The 17,715-nt window shown below is 35.6% G+C and overlaps 1 protein-coding gene across 4 annotated transcripts in view; it reads right to left on the minus strand.

The window, feature by feature from the left end:
• Positions 1–17,715, minus strand: part of ash2 (Set1/Ash2 histone methyltransferase complex subunit ash2) — a 315,384-nt gene that overhangs the window by 226,062 nt on the left and 71,607 nt on the right. For all 4 annotated transcript variants that reach the window (XM_090396985.1, XM_090396987.1, XM_090396984.1 and 1 more), the window contains exon 7: positions 4,464–4,553. In XM_090396985.1, coding sequence (XP_090253111.1) covers positions 4,464–4,553 — 90 coding nt within the window. The remainder of the gene's footprint in view (positions 1–4,463; positions 4,554–17,715) is intronic.

The following is a 17,715-nucleotide window of genomic DNA, read 5'->3' on the forward strand; positions in this document are numbered from 1 at the left end:
CACCCTTTGACTGGAAAAGACACCGTGTGTATGTACACACAGTGTTGTAGATAGTGACGTTATTTAGATAGAGGTTTGAATTAGTATAGAGGGCAAAGTATGTCAAGTGTAGAACCCTCCCACAATGAGTCCTTAGACTCCTTGGAGGCGTCATGTAATGATAATATTGCTATGATCTTGTATGACATGGTGGATGGGAGGGAGGAGGGGAGATCACATAAACACAGAAAAACCATCTTTCAAGGAATCTAGGAACACAAAGTGCTGTGCAATGATGCCTACTGTGAACAGACAGGAAGAACTGCTTCACCTCCAACTTGATACACATAAGAAAATAGTTATGACTATTATTGCATTTCTGGACCTGACATGCAGGTCAAGGATATACATGGTGGACGCTTGTTTCACACATACATAAACAGTTATAAATCTGAGACACTATTTATATGGTCAGCAATTAAGCAGTACCCTGATCCACAAATATAGTTACGTTAATTTGTCATATTTAGGAAACTTATTCACAAACCAACTTCAGTCCAAATGTCATAAACTACCTATATATCTCCATGAATATGAATGCTAAGACTCTAGTTCTTTCTTTTACCACTACAATCTGAATTGTTTCCATTAGTTATTTCACCACAGAGCCTTATTTTGTGACAAGTGCTTTAGTATTCCCAAGATGTTGGTTTCAATCAAGAGAGAGAGAAAAAATCAATAGTTTAATAAATAATATAGTGATAATGATATCTAAGCAGCAACATAAGTGATAATGAAAGTTGTTCTTGGTGTCAACGTTATCAGCAACAGAATTATGATCTTAAAGATTAATGTAAATGATCTACCAAACACATTTTTTCAGGTTAATGCTCCTACAGCTAAAATGAATGAGGATAGTACTGACATCATCTATGAAATACCAAACAAGGAGACCTAAATGACTAGGTTGGATTTAAAAATGATGGCAGAAGAGTTCATGGGAAGTAGGGACTTGGTGTTAGAAATCAGAGAGGCAAAAAGATAACAGATTTTCTGTGATTTAACTATCAAGAACACATTTTTCCAATGACATAAGAGAAGACTTATGAAGAGAATGCTTTGAGTTCCTTGGAGAAAAGAACCAGCCTCAGCATCAGAGATCAAATGAATCTTGAAATGATTCTCTGCAAAATGGTGGAAAGAAGAATCCTCAAATATTTTGGACACATCTCAACAAGAAAGGGAAAGAACACTGAAAAACTTTTCCTGCAGGACTAGGAGGACTGCAGGATACCAGGAGCTAAAAGAAGAGGTGGGGCCTCGTGGGAGAGATGGTTTAATCAAATTCCTGCTCTTACTGGACTAAGGTTGGAGAATACACTTCAAATGACAGAATATAAAGACAGATGGATAAAAGTAATATAATGTGTCGCAAGTCCTCAGCCATGGGGAAGACTGATTAAGAGAGAGAGATGGTGACATCTAACATTACGAGATTTCACTCTTATGTCTTACAAGTTAATATATATATCTTCATATGTATATGTATATGAATAATACTTCAGCTATATATACTATATATATATATAGCTTAAGTATTATTCTAATAGAGCATATAACTTAAATACCAAAAAACATGCATTGTATTCTGCAATTCTATATGTCAGCCAATATCAAAGAAGCATATAAACAATATATGTCAACTTAAACTTGCTGCTTCAGCATGTTTTTCAGATATTCAATTTTAGCTGAATTCAGTAGAAAGATTCAGTATTTGGCCAGCTGAAGCAGAAAAATTCCTGTTACATGCATCAGAACAAACGGAACAAATCAGAAAATGCTTCCCATTATCATGCGCAAACAAAGGGTTTCCAAGGCTAAATAGTGAACTTATTCTGCAGTACACTTTCTCAAAAAATTTCTTTCAGCTCTAGCTATCAGCTAATTCCTTGAAAGCATTTTTTTTTTCATTAGTTTTCATTAGTTTTCATTGCTGTTCATTGAGTTAATGCCCTCCCTCGATGAGTCGTTGGACTCCCTGGAGGTGTGATATAATAATAATAATAATAATTTATAACGAATTAATTTGGATTATTAAATCCATAATTATTCTCTATATTTCACAATTAAGTGCAATATTTTGTTCTGATTTTTATGCTGTTAAATACAATGTTCTCAAATATCAAAATGGAGGATATTATAGATCCATCTATATTTTATAGTCAAATGTAGAAAGAAAATGAAGTTTCAAAAATTTACCAGCGAGCTTATGAGAACAACACCGAAATCTGAGTTGTCTTGGCTGCACTATTTAAACAACATGAACTCTACCCACAACACCTATATCCGCCTTTATTAATGCATTGAGCATTCTTCACTAGCCTGAAACACCAGGCTTCAAACTGACCAAGTTAAAAATAAATAAAATAAAATTATAAGCGGAAATGAAGACAAAAGCTCATTAAATGCTGTAACTTAGCTATGTCAGAAAATTAAGTTCATCATAAGTGATGAGTGTTCTAGGTGGATGCATAATAAAATATTAAAACTATACAGTTGAGGAGCTTATATTTATCTTAAACAGATACCATAATAGACAATATTACAGACTCGTGCATATTTTATAGCAAATATGGAAACATTCGAAAGTAAGTAATGTAGAAAAATTTTCTAACTTTCAAAAAATTACTAGAAAGCTTATGAGAAGGATATGTTCCTACACACTCTCTGGTAAATTTCAAAATTTTAAGTTTTTGTTTTACATTTGATTACAATCCTCCATTACAATATCTCACTTATTTCAAAAACTGATCAAATTATTCTATGTGTAATATAAGACTTATATAATATGGCAATACAGTGGGTACTTGCTTCTTCATGCTGATCCATTCCACGGCTCTATACTTTAAAATTTGACAGTTATTATATTTAGGGAGAGCCAAATTTTATTTTCCCTTTTTATCAAGGAAGATCCCAAAAGTGTTCATTTTTGGCAATGTAAAATAAACAGAAGATATTAAAGAAACATACACATTTCGTAGCTAAATACAGAACCTATGAGAGTTTCAAATAAAGAGGAGAGCTTATGAGAATGCAATGCTCAGCATCAGAGTTGTCTTAGCTTGCACTACTTAAAGAAACTTTATAAGTTTCTGAAGAAGTGCATGAAATATGAATTGATCTGTTTATTTTACAATGCTGAAATGAATACATTTAGACTCTTCGATAATTAATCTTATGCACTGATTGCTGTTCACTTATGAAAAATACAGTCCTCTGAAAAATTAGAATTCTTGTTATTTTAAGGTTTCTGCCTGATCCCTGATGAAAACTAGCAGTTCAACATGCCAGCAAAACTTTAATCAAAAGAACTAACAAAAGGTGAATGCAGTGCTTTTTAATAGTGCAAGTTAAGGCAACTCCGATGCCGAAGATTGTATTGTAATACTTTCTTTTAGGGTTACACGGTGATCAGCATTCATTTTAAAAATTTTATGGAATTTACAACCGTGTTAAAAAACTTTTTTATTATCCCGACGTTTCGATCTTCACATCAAGATCATCATCTGGAGCGTACATAAGTATACAGAACAAGCTGAGTTACATCATTAACTGTAAGCTAGAGAAACAATGATTTGATCACGTGTTATTCTACTGGCGTGACCTCTGGTGAATAAAAAAAAAATAATAAAATAAAAAAATAAAATAAATAAATAAAAATAAAATAAAATAAAACTTTTTTTTACATCAAGCTAAATTCTATTTTTATAATGAAATAAACATTCTTTTAGATGGTTTTCTTTCAGAAACAATTGGTGTCCTATTTTTAGTATTACAATTCCTATTTTTGATTTACAATACTGGATTTTCTACAGTCCTGTTAATAGTTGTTCTTGGTGAGGAAGGTCGAATATAGGCCTTCCATATGTTTGGGATTTTTAAATCATCATTAAAGTCATATATTCAACCTTCCTCATATTATTAGGTGAAGTATTATTATGCACGTTTTAATCTTTTTTTCTTTTTATTTTTCGTTCTGCAGTTTAGCCGAAATGCTGAATATTCAGTCAAAGCATAATTAGCTAAAATTTAAACACTGCATATTAAAATTTATAAACAAATATTTTGAACAAAAAATATACACTCATCAACTTTTTTTTTTCAATTTTTAATGAGTATTTTTTTAAAAAAACATTTATTTATAAAATTTAATTCAGTATGCTTTGACAGAATATTCAGTGCTTCAGCCAAATACCACTTCGGCACATCCCTATGTATATGCCATGTAGCATTTTGCATTCATATGACCAAATATAGTTACAAAATCATTCTATCAACTGCAAAAATTTCACTGTTGTATGTATACTATAATGCAATAGCAAATACTATGAAACAGAAGAAACATTCTTCTATAAATCATTTTCTACTAACATCCTATCTGGTCATTTGAAAGTAAACAGCATGTACAGAAGTAATCAGCTCACCTGAACTGCTAAACCAAACAGAGGGCTTTCTCCAGACATATCAGTATTTGGTCCTTTTTCTTCACAAATAAAAATATCAGCATCCTTCAACTGGATTAACATAAATATTTAAATGTTAGTTTACCACAAAGAAATTTATGAATTAATATATCCTTCTATGTATAGGGTGGGCCATAATTAAAGAGGAGATGTTCAGACCCCTTTATCAAAAAATGTATTGGATGAAATTCACCCAAACTTGGTGTAAGTACACTCTGGAACATGGGGTTTTGACTTATAATAAAAAAAAAAAACAGAAAGCACAAAATTCTGCCATCAGTGGACACTGGGGCTAGAATCGCATGATATTTGCATAATGTCAAGCTTTACTATCAACAACATGGCAATGCTAATGCCATGCTATGAGAATTCTGGCATTTGAAGGATAAGAGAAAAGTTCTAATGACAATAACAAATTTTAGAAAAATGATTTTATGATTTGAAAATAGCAGATCTTTAGCAGTGAGGCCAGAATGAGGGGTGCAAACAGATTATTCCACAATAAGTTCACAAAGTTGCAACTGCTATCATGGAACACGGAATGAATAACACACAAGGATCCAGCAGTGTCCGGGAAATATCGAGGCTATTGGACATGCCATACTCAAGTTTTGCTTCATGGTGATGCAGAAAGTTTGCCCTGACATTCTTAGCTTGAATGGAGGTAGATAATGCATGGCTATGGACGATCTTGTGGAGTGACAAGGCACTTTTTTTATATGAATGGTAGTGTTAACTAAACACAATTGCTGCATTTGGGCTGTGAATAATACTTATGTTCCATCAGACTCCTTTACACTCACTGAAAGTCACAATGTGGTATGATTTCATTGCATTATTTATTATCGATCTGTACTTTTTTGAAGAACTTCACTCGACAGGACCAGTAACTTGTACCGTCACTGCTGTTAGGTATCGAGAGATGCTGTGCAACTTTGTTGTTCTGCAACTGCAGCAGCTAAGATGCCTTGACTCTACTATATTCATGCAGGATAGAGCACCACCTCACACTGGATTGCTGGTACAGTGAATGTTACGAAAACACTTCACAGAACACAGAGGTCATGCATTTCCCACAACATGGCCACTCCATTTGCCTGATCTCAACCCGTGACTTTTAGTTGTGGGGCTATCTGAAACGTGTAGTACTTGAAGGACATGTTCCTGATTTAGCAACCTTGAAAGACAGAATAACAGAGCATGTGAGGCAAATCAATGCAGATCTATTGTATTCTGCTGTAGAAAATGTCATGTACAGAATGAGTTCTTAGAACACCTGAAAGGAGGACATATTGAACTACATCTGTAAGTTATATGAACATGAAAATTGATTTGTTGTGTCTCTTCTAGGCATTACTATTTAATTAATCCCAAACCATATGCTTATAGTGCCAAATGTCACCTGGCAGCAGAATTTTGTACTATTTTTTTATCTTCTGTAAATAAACACCCCATGTTCCAGAATGTACCAAGTTCAGTTGAGTTTCGGCAAATACGTTTTTCACTACAAGGCTCTGAACACCTCTTTTATTATGGCCACCCTGTATGTATGTATATAAATATATCTTTGTCAAAAAATATTTACAATATATATGTAACTTTGCAAAAGCTTTCTATCTCTTTCATATCTATCAAAATTTCATTTTAAAAAGGTTTAAAATAATTCAAAAACTTGTTAACTATAATTAAAATGGCATGTTCTACTAAAATGTATTAGATTTTAGATTGCCTACAAATTCTCTGAAATTGGAATTAAAAGTAATGAATTATTAAGTAATACAATATAATAAAAATGATTTTTTGGACTTAAAGAATCAAAGCTAGATAAAGAGGAGACCCTCAGTATGTCCAGTAGAGAATAAACAGAACTAACATGGGTTTATGATCCAATGTTACAAATGCATTTTCTGTGGTCCACCTCATTACTAGGTATCCAGTTTGCTGCTGAAAGAATAAACATTGGGTAGCAATACGAGACAGTGGATAATAGTATATTCTATACGGGACAACTACATAAACATTATGATGGTGCAATACAATTTAATATCATGATAGCTAAGGCAGTACCTGTTATGTCAATTATCTAGATTCATGCCAACGGAGATAGATAGATATACAGTTAATAACATGGACGAGAGGGTAGCTGATAGGAGGACAAGGTGTAGTATATGGCAGCACAGATTACAAATTTAATTTGTACGTCACTGAACTATGCAATGGATGTGTATACAGTAACATAGATTACAAATTTAATTTATACATTACTGAACTATATTGGCTGAGGGAGAATATCTAGTTCCTGCTTAATAGAAAAAAATAAAGGGCAACAGTTAAAGATGTACAGATTTAACAAGATGATTTAAACAGACTACTGGTGTAAAGAAAAGAAAATGGTTATCTGCGTAATATGGCAAAGTGCAATATTTTGCGATTTGAGATGAAACATCACTACAAGTAATAAAACTGAATTGCAGGAACTGACAGGACTAGAGATTTGGAGATTGATGGACCCAAGATAAAGTTATGATGGCAAACTGCAAAAGTGGACAAAATAGCTCAAAGAATCACTTTAATCGTGAATAAACGAACATATAGCAACAGGGAGGTTATCTTGCTTTATGTGTTTCTGCCACATTTTGACTACTGCTATGCATAGATTTGGTCATCTGAATTTCGATGGAACGAGGATGTGGCAGAGAGGATCCAAAGGTAAGTGACAAGTCATCTGTGGAAAACGCCCTATGAAGATTGATTGAAGGTGTGTGAATTACCAAGATTAGACAATAGGCAAAAAGAAAGGACATGACAGAAACACAAATTATTAAAAGGGTTTTACAGCATTGATGCAGAAGGAATATTTCAATATATGACAAGAATGGAGAAAACAAGGGGTCATCCTGAAAGTTGTGTACAAATGAGATTAGAAAGAGGGCGAGGACTAGATTTTTTTTTCTTTTCCTTCTGTGAGAGAGAGAGAGAGCCAAATTAGAAGTATGGGTGGCCACACATTCCTGGGAGTGATCTGATAGAAAATTAATTTAAAGTGGTATGATGGGATAACATGTGCCTTCCACTTGTTTGTTTTGGGTTTAATGGTGCAAGGGCAGCTATGATGTTGCACCAGTACACAAGGTAATACATAAGTAGCAGATAATACATGTATAAAAATCTGCATATAAAAAGAAATGTAAAATGTCTCAACAGTGCACAAGATAAAAAATAAAGAGCATAAATATTAAGAATGTAGGGAAAAAAAACATAAAAACTGTGTAGAAACAGATGTAAAAAGGAGTATAAAAACGTGTAGAAATCATAAAACATTCATAAAAAATTTGATTTTAAAAGCATATATATACAATTAATTAAACTAATAGATACATAATTAACATAAGATGGCAAACACTGATACTCCGTAAAAAGTTAAAAACTGGGATGAAACTTGATAATCTGTCTGATGTCTATTAAATCTGTCTGAGTGTATAGGCATCAGACAGATTATGAATGTGACTAAAGTCATCCACATAGAGGCATTACTTTCAGTTGAAGGAAGTTGTTCAGTTATCAAGTTGGGGTGCGCAGCAGCTACGTTCTCGTTCCTGCATCCTGAATACCCATTAGGGGAAGCTAAAGCTGCTATCAACCAAACGCAAGTGATCAAACTAAAATGCTCCCAATTTCTGCCCTAAAGGATCCTACTTTGGGCCAGGCCTAAAAATAATATAATTTAATATTGAAGGTTTCTTCAGTGTCAAGCAAGATCACATTGCAAATATTTACAGAGATAATGACTACGATATGCTCTGCCTGCAAAACTCACAGAGGAGAAGGTGCTGCAAGACCTTGCATCCATCGCAACTCATCAAAGAAATACCCCACAATAAATATGGGAGTGCAATATTTACAAAAGAGAACTTGATCCCATCATCCATTGACTCAACGAACAACAGAAACACTGAGATTATTACAATCACATTTAAAAATATCTCAATCACCTCAGTCTATAAACCACCAGAAGCTTTTTCCTTCCCTGACATCCTCCTCCTCAATAATAATGCATACATGACTAATGTTGTATTAGGTGACTTTAACAGCCAGTGTTAACTGGGGTTACACAAAGTCCAACGAAGATGGAGAACTTGTTGAAAAATGGGCTGAAAACCTTTCTCTAAACCTGATACATAATCCAAAACTCCCTGCATCTTTCAACAGTGGCAGATGGAAGCAAGGCTATAACCCTGACCTCATATTTGTTAGCTCAAAAATATCCAATATTTGTGTTAAAAAGGTCTTAAATCTGATTCCACATTCTCAACACAGACCTATAGTGCTTCAATTCAACCCAGCAATTATGCCCAACACACTCCCTTACAGACGACGATTTAATTTCCAAAAAGCTAATTGGAAGGGTTTCATGGATGATATCGACCGCTACATAGAACAAGTCCCTCCAAACCCTCAAGATTATCCTGAATTCATAAAAATACTGAGGAAAATCTCCACCAAACACATCCTCCGAGGATGCCGCACAAACTGCTTTCCAGTGACATACAAGCCCAGCATGCTGATTACTTACAACTTTACAACACCAACCCTTTCTCAGAAGAGACTATCCAAGCAGGAGAAAAATTATGCTCCAAGATGGCAGAGGAAAGGCGTTCCTCATGGAAAAAAGAAATAGAAGCCCTTGATATGGCCCATAGTAGCAGAAAGGCATGGAACTTTATCAAGAGAATTAGGAAAGACTTCACTAAGCCATATGAGCATCCACAGGTAACAGCTAATCAAATTGCTCACCAGCTGTTGCTGAATGGAAAATTCCCTAAAAAGCACACAAAAAAGATACTTAGAATCCCAAGTGAGGAACAAAATATGATTAATGCAGATTTCACCATCACTGAATTCAACGCTGCCATAAACCTATTAAAACCTAGAAAATCTGCAGGCCTTGATGATGTCTGTAATGAACAGGTTAAACATTTTGGAAACAGGACTAAAGAGTGGTTATTAAACCTATACAACACTTGCCTCAGAACCCTAAGGATACCAACTATCTGGAGGCATGCAAAAGTGATGGCCTTTTTGAAACCAGGGAACACTCCAACAGAAGCAAAAAATTACAGACCTATATCACCTACTCGGCAACCTCTTTAAACTCTATGAACGATTAATTTTAAATAGGCTACAACCCCTAATCGAATGCCATCTTAATGATGAGCAGGCTGGCTTTAGACCAGGCAAATTCTGCACATCACAAATTTTCAACCTAACTCAATATATAGAAAAAATGGTTATGAGCAAAAACTAGCTACAGGAGCAGTCTTTGTAGACCTAACTGCAGCATATGATACCATAAACCATCTCACACTCAGAAATAAAATATACAGAATAACTAGAGACTATCACCTTGTCCTCCTCTCCTGATCCAATCACTCTTGGAAAACAGACGCTTTTACGTGGACCTGGGGGGGGGGGGGGGGGTAGTAGGAAGAGCCGCTGGCACCTCCAAAAAAAATGGCCTCCCCCAGGGAAGTGTGTTATCATCATTACTTTTCAACATCTACGTCAATGATCTCCCCATCTTTCCAGGAACTAGAAATTTTATCAATGCTGATGACCTTGCCACAGCCACTCAATCAAAAAATTTCAAGTCCATTGAAACTACTCTATCACTTGCCTTAAATAGTCTAATCACATACAATATACCAGCAATCAACTAAAACCAAACCCCTTCAAAACCCAGACTGGCCTTTTCCACCTTAACAATAAGGAAGCGAAAAGGAAGCTACAGATTTCTTGGGAAGGTTCTAAAATAGAACATTCCTGGAACCCAATCTGCCTCGGTGTGACTCTTGATCGCACCCTCTCATATAAAACCCACATAAAAAAAACAAAGGCAAGAGTGAATGCAAGAAACAATATACTAAGAGAGCTTACCTCCTCCAAATGGGGTGCAGATCCTAACACACTGAGATCTTCTGCCTTGGCCCTTTGCTATTCTTCTACTGAATATGCCTGCCCAATATGTTCCAGATCCTGCCATGCTGAAAAACTTGATCCAGCATTGAATGAAAGCTGCCACTTAATTACAGGATGCCTGAAACCAACACCACTAAAAGACCTGTATACTTTGGCTAGTATTGCATCCCCTTCAATTTGAAGATCTGCATTCTCAGCTGATGAAAGAAGCAGACAAATGAATGATGAACGCCACCCACTATTCAGTCAGACTGCAGTGCTCCAAAGACTAAGATCCCGACATAGCTTCCTGGCAATTGTTGTACCACCTAAACACCTCCCAGAGACAAGACTTCAACAATGGCTTGCACAATATCCTGAAAATAACACTGGTATTCCAACAGCCAAACATCTTCCACGTGGTGCCCACTTGGACTGGAATACTTGGAAAAGCCTCAACAGACTTCGAACGACAGGACACTGCAAACAAAACCTCATCAAATGTGGCTACCCAGACAATTGTGAGTGCGAGACAACCCAGTCCATCGAACACCTTCTTTCTTGCCCCTTTCTTCCATCACCTTGCACAAAAGAGGATTATTTTCCTTTATAATTCACCTACCAAATCTAAGCTGATCTCATTGTAATGTATCATAATTTGTTGTAAATCATGTTGTACCACTTACTTACTACTGCACCACTTGTGTTTGGATATGAAATAAAAATACGTTATCAAGTTAACTTTGACTGTAAAAATGAGACACTTAAAAGTGAATCCTGTGGAACACCTTGTTGAGTACATGGGCAGGAGAGGGAGAGCAGGTCCCACTCAGACTTTGAAGTTTCAGTTGGATAAAAAGTTCTTGATAAAAAGAGGGAGATTCCCTCTGAGAACAAAACTGTGTTGGTCTATCAATATTCCAAATCTCCAAGCAGTGTCCTGTGCTTTTTTCACATTAAGAAAACCGATACTAAATGCTTGTGTTTAAGGAAGCCATCTCTAATGGATGCTTCCAGCCAGACTAGATGTTCAGTCACAGAATGATATTTGGAAGATTTTGGAAAAGTTCAAAAGAGATTACATACAGAAAAAGATTGACAGAGAATCGATGCTTTTCAAGAACAGCATGGCTTTACTAAGGGAATGTCATGTTGTATCATCATTTTATTTGTGGTTTAAGCCAATAAGAATACAATTTGGTCGGCTAAATCCCAAATTGCCAGCCCATCCTCGTTCGTTCAGTATCCAGGTAGATACCTAACAGGGTGAACCACGAGAAGGTGAGGATTGGGCATTGGCAGGATCATGCTAGAAGAAACTGACCAGGATAGGGAACTTAGATTTTTAGTATAGAGAAAGTTGAAGTTCACACAAGTCATTCATTCAAGCTCACACATAATTGGAATGGTTTACTTTTGGAAGTGGTGAGTGTAGATAGCATTAATGAATTCAAGAGAAGGTACAACAAGTGATGTGAGAGATGTGGCGTCCCTCGGTGAGTCCCTGCCTCCCCTACAGGGAAGTAAGGAGTCACTGTCCCCACCTCAGTACTATCAAAAAGGTTATCAATAATCAGCTTCTTAACTAATTAGAGATCCATCTGTTAATTAGTAATCACTAATTGTCCATCTTTCTTGTATTACAGCAGATCTAGCTATGCTTTTACCTACCTCTAGACCTAAACCATGGGATAGTTTGATGAAACTTGTTATCATTTTATTATTTTTAAGGAATTGCAGCCTTCTTACCAAGCTGCCCATCCTATGATCCGCCTCTTTCCCTTTGTGAATGGATTACAGTTTACTATCCAGTTGTTCAATGCATGTCATGATGGATGGTTTCCTCTCATCAAATTTTTCCATGCAAAAGTTACACTTGTCCTTTGACCTAATCTTACTCCTATACACAAATGACCTCTTACTAACATCCAATTCTATCCACTGCTATGCTGATGACAGTACCTGAACAAACTACTTGCTATTCTGAAGAGAATGAAGATAATCTAATCAATTTTAATAATACCCAAACACAATGCTATCTTATTTCCTGGGAAAAAGACCATACATCATTCTAATTCACTTTTTATAAAAAGCCTCCATAGCTCAGTCGTTACAGATGAAGCCCTTTGGTCAGAAAGACCTGAGTTCGATTCCTGTCCATGACAGGAGGAACCTTTATTTGGTCTCTTTTGACTAAAGGTGAATTAGCCAGTCTCATACAAAGGTAGGTTTTTTTTTTTTTTCACCCAGAAAAAAAAACAGTTTTTCATCTCTCAGAATAGGCAAACCAGCCCCGTTAATACACACTTATCTACAGTCATAAAATACATACTTAATCCCTCATTAGGAGGACTCATCCCATCCTAAGGGGCAAGGGAGGAATCCCATAAGAAATAAATGAATTTTTGATAATATTCTGTTCACCAACTGAGATCAAGTTTCTCTTCTTGGGTTGACTTTTGCATCAAACTATCATGTCCAAAGTTTCTTCCACTTCCAAAAAAGCTTACAATTCTTTTCCATTTCTTAACAATACTTAACTTCTAGTATGGATGCTTAGACACTGATTATCTCTCAATGCTGAAGTTTAATGGAGAAAACATATGTCCAGATAGGGTTCTGTGCCTTAACCTCATCTTACTCCTATATGTGAATGACCTTCACTTACATCCAATTCTATCCATTGCTTTGCTGATGATAGTACCCTCCATTCATGATTCACTGATAATTAATGTGCCATTATTTCATCTTGAAACCTTTCAAAACACTTTTAGTAAATCTCAATGCCCAATATCCAAGGATCCATCACACAAAAAAGGAAAACTATAGTTATCTGCCCTTCCTTGATACTCTGATCATGTGACTGCTCAATGGATCCTTATCCTTTTTCACTGGTATGTACATCCATCAACTCGCATCACTACCACTCCCAGCAATATAGTGTTATCAAAACCTTGGCTAATCAATCTAGAACCATTTGCTAGGACCACACCAGTCTATCCATACAAATCAATCACATCATGACACTTTTTAGCCAATGGCTTTCTCCTTCACAAAGTCAACAGAACATTCTGCCCATCCTTAAACCCAACTACCCTAAAAACAGAGAACACAAAAATTAATTGCAAAGCCTTACATCCAGGGCATTTCAGAAAAAAATCTCACAAGGGTTAAGAAAGTATGACATACAGACTGCCTTTAAGCCATATCAAAAATTAGCTACCCTTATCCACTCAACAAAAGGCCTTCTCCATCATCTACACCACCAAGGTCTACGGCATCCAGTACTCTTGTAAGCTTTCCTATTTTGGACAAACAGGAAAGAACCACAAACATCCAACTGGAGGAATACAGAAACTACATCCATTATCTGTACTACAGCTGCTCTGGAGTAGCAGACCATGTGCCATAGATACGAATCACTAGATCCAATAGGAAAAATCTTCCCTGTTATACAGGAACAGGTATAAATCAAAGACATTGTTCCTAGAATCCGTCACAGCATTACATCATTCACCTAATCTGAACAAATTTGGATTCCTATGCCTCACTTTATCTAAAATATGGGAGACCGTTATTTTGAGACTTCAACAAGTGTCCATCACTGCACCCATAGAGGGTACCAATTAAGACCATAGGATCCTGTCTTTCATACTCAGCCTGTGTTTGCCTGCATGCATATGCTTAGTTATATACTTTGTGCCCATGGAAATACTGGCACAGAAATTCATGAGGTAAATAAAATTTACTAAGTAATTTATTAACTCTAGGTATGTGTTTTCTCCATTAAACTTGAACATGATGAATACTTCTTCTCTGCTCAGCTTCTAACATCATAAATCTGAAAACAACCCAACCTCAGAATACTGTTCTCACATTTTGAGTGGTGCATCAAAAACCTCCCTCAGAATGCTTGATTGTATCAGAAGAGAGCTATTTGCTTATAATGACCATTCTGTCGGTGACACTTGTCACTTTCCCACTGTGTTTGACCAAATCTTGCTCCTATATGTGAATGACCTTCACTTGCATCCAATCCTATCCATTGCTCTGTGGGTATTGCCCTGAGGAATTGGTTACCAGCATTTCTTCATTTTCATGTGTTAATCCAAGTATGCTTCAGGACTAAACTCGCCAAGCTAATTCTCATACTCTTCCTTCATTTCATGTGTGTGTGTTTACTTTGAAGCAGTCTTCCCCATGTCCATTTCTCCCCCAAAGAATACAACCCTTGATACTTCAAGAAATACACTAGCAGATTCCTTTCTTCTCTCAAATCACTTGCCCACACATGGTGCTTATATAAGTTTTAATACATCTTGGATGTGTATGTAGTTGATATTAAAAAAAGTGTAAGATGACTATGATCTAGGCAAGTAGTTAATTTCAGGCTTGATCTCATGCAATTTATTTATTTATTTAATCCTTTCACATAATGACTGCCACTGATAAATTAATTTTTCTTTTATTGGCTATCTGTAGTCTATAAAAAGGAATGATATCGTATACAGTAACTAGAGAAGACACAAGTTGAGCCTAGCACCTATCTGTAGTCTTATTTTTTCATGATTTTAATGTGGATTGGGATTCAACATAAGTGAACATCTATATGAAGCATACTTTCTTATAGAATAAGATAAGTATGTTTCATGTTGTAAACAAGAACATATTTTCTATAAAGAGAAAGACTCTAAGATAAGAGTCAGTTTAAATTATGTAACACTTGTCATTTTTTTTTTTTTTTACATACAAGTGCCAGCTATATAGCATATAACTAAGCAGAATAGTTAATACAGTCCAGAAGGAATGACGTAGGATACATTGGAATCATGAAATGCAGCAGCGGATTCAAAAGATGACTCAGTTATCAAATTATGTGTAGAAGACTGGTATAAAATCTGCATATTATACTTTCTGAAATAGATGACTTCCTTAAGTATCATGATGACAGGCAGCATCATCATCATCATTAGCTCAACAGCCCTATGTGGGCTCTGACCTTCTTCAGAAACTTCTGCCAGCCTTCCTTATGCAATGCCAAACTCATCCAATTTTTAACTCCTAAAAACCTTAATATCTTACATCACTGCATCTTCCCATCTTAATTTAGGTCTTCCAATTTTCTTTTTCTTTCTGGCTTAGCATTAAACATCTTCTTAACTATTCTATTACTATCCATGCACATAATGTGTCCATCCCAACTTAATCTTTTTACTTTTATGTACTTAATAATGTCTGGATCATTAAATAATGTGTATAGTTCATGGTTATATTTTTTCCTCCACACATCATGCTCTTGTACTGCTCCAAAAATATATCTGAGAACTCTTCTTTCAAAGAGAGCTAGCAATCTTTCACCTGCCATTGATAATACCCAGTTTTCAGAGGCATAGGTTAACACCGTTCTCTCAAGTACTTAGTACATTCATTATCTTTGTTTTTCTTGAGATCAGATGTGACCGTAGGTGTTTCCTAAGTCCACAAAAGCATCTATTTGAGGAAAGAATATGTCTCTGAATCTCAGTACTGATATCATTTTGACAAAGAATTAATTAATTATTAATTTTTACAAAGAATTAATTTATACAAACATATTTGATTATAAATTTTATTTACACATAAATACTGCCTTTTGAACTTAATTTTTGTATATGCATAGTATTTATTAATTTCTTTACATAGTATTTAATAGTATTTACTAAATCTCTTTCTATTTATTAATACTTTGTGCTGCTGTAACCTTTGATATTGCACAGTAAGAGCTTTGCTGTCCTTGTACCAATAAACCAACCAACCATACAGAGTATCTTATCTACAGTCCACTGCATTGTCTTTAACATTCATTCCTGCATACAACTATAATCTGATTCCATCCAGGCACAACCTTGCCAAGTTGGCAGCTAGCTTTTCACTAACTGGTTAATAAGCTGACTGGTGTAAGAGAAGTAGTTTCAGTCCCATGTACTATCTAATTGGCCTGTGGAACCATTGTATTGATGAACTTCAAATTTGATACTTCACTGTGGAGACTTCAGGCTTGAAGTCTCCACAGTGAGATGGCATACCTTTGCAGCTGTCCTACACACTACATATGGGTGTAGATCCAGAAACCTGGATCTGGGCACGAAACATAGTAAAAGCCATCTCAGGTTTCCAATACGCAGTTGGTAGTGGTGTTCACTATCCAATTAAAATCATCTACCACTTAAGTTATCTAAGCTGGCATTTCCTCCAGCTAGTGAATCTATGCCTTTTTGGCAGCAATACTTGCTAAATGGCTGTTTGTGAAAATAGGCCAAAATGTGTGATGGGGAGAAAGCTTAGCTGGGAGAACTACATATTGCACATCTCCAGCTCATCACCAACCACATTATCTAGGAAGAGAACACTGTGTATTTATTGAATCATTATTCATGTGCAATACACACTGCATGAATTATTTATACATATTTTATTATGATGCATACAGGTAATGCAAATGATTGATAATGTAAAAGGGCAAGAATAAACATAGATGGAAATATTTAGTGTATGTACTGTTTGTGCTTACCACAGTTGACATTGGAACAGAGCAATTCAAATAATAATATTTCAGTGAAGTTTTTAAAAGATATTTACCTCTGGACAAAAGCATGTGTTGACAGCAGTATCACCAAGGACAGAGTAAGTAACTCTGATGTGACTAATGCAATCTGCATGGTGTCAAACGATATTTGTTTGGGTTAGCAACAGAGAATGCTAGAGAATAACAGCTAGGTAGCAGAAAAGGAAATCACATAGCAGAGAAAGGGGGATGGGGGGGTGATTAAAAGTTGTGGAATAGTATGGATTCAGAATTTCCAAAAATTTAAGGAATAAAACAGAGGTTTTTGGCATCTGAAACATTTCAGCAAGTTTTGTATAATCTGATCTGACAGGTAGCCTGCTTCAAGTAGCCTGCTCTGCCAAATGTTAATGGAAAAATAAGCTACTTGATGTCACTCTCCAATCTGACAGTTCAAAGTATATTTCATTACATAGATTTCTGTGGTAATAATGCAAGGACATAATGCAACCATGTTGCGCTTATTTTCATCATTTGGAAAGATCCACTAACCAACTAAAATGATTTATCTCATACCTAAATAACATAAACCCCTCACATAAAATTCACTTTTGAATTGGAAGTCAATAGGCCTTTACTGTTTCTGGAAATGTTCGTAGAGGTGTCCAAGAAGAACAAACTCAATTACTCAGTTTACAGGAAGCTCATCCATAC

The sequence above is a fragment of the Typopeltis vanoorti genome, chromosome 8, assembly GCF_054136105.1.
Source record: "Typopeltis vanoorti isolate ZY-2024b chromosome 8, IOZ_Tvanoo_1.0, whole genome shotgun sequence".
Classification (NCBI taxonomy): Eukaryota; Metazoa; Arthropoda; class Arachnida; order Uropygi; family Thelyphonidae; genus Typopeltis; species Typopeltis vanoorti.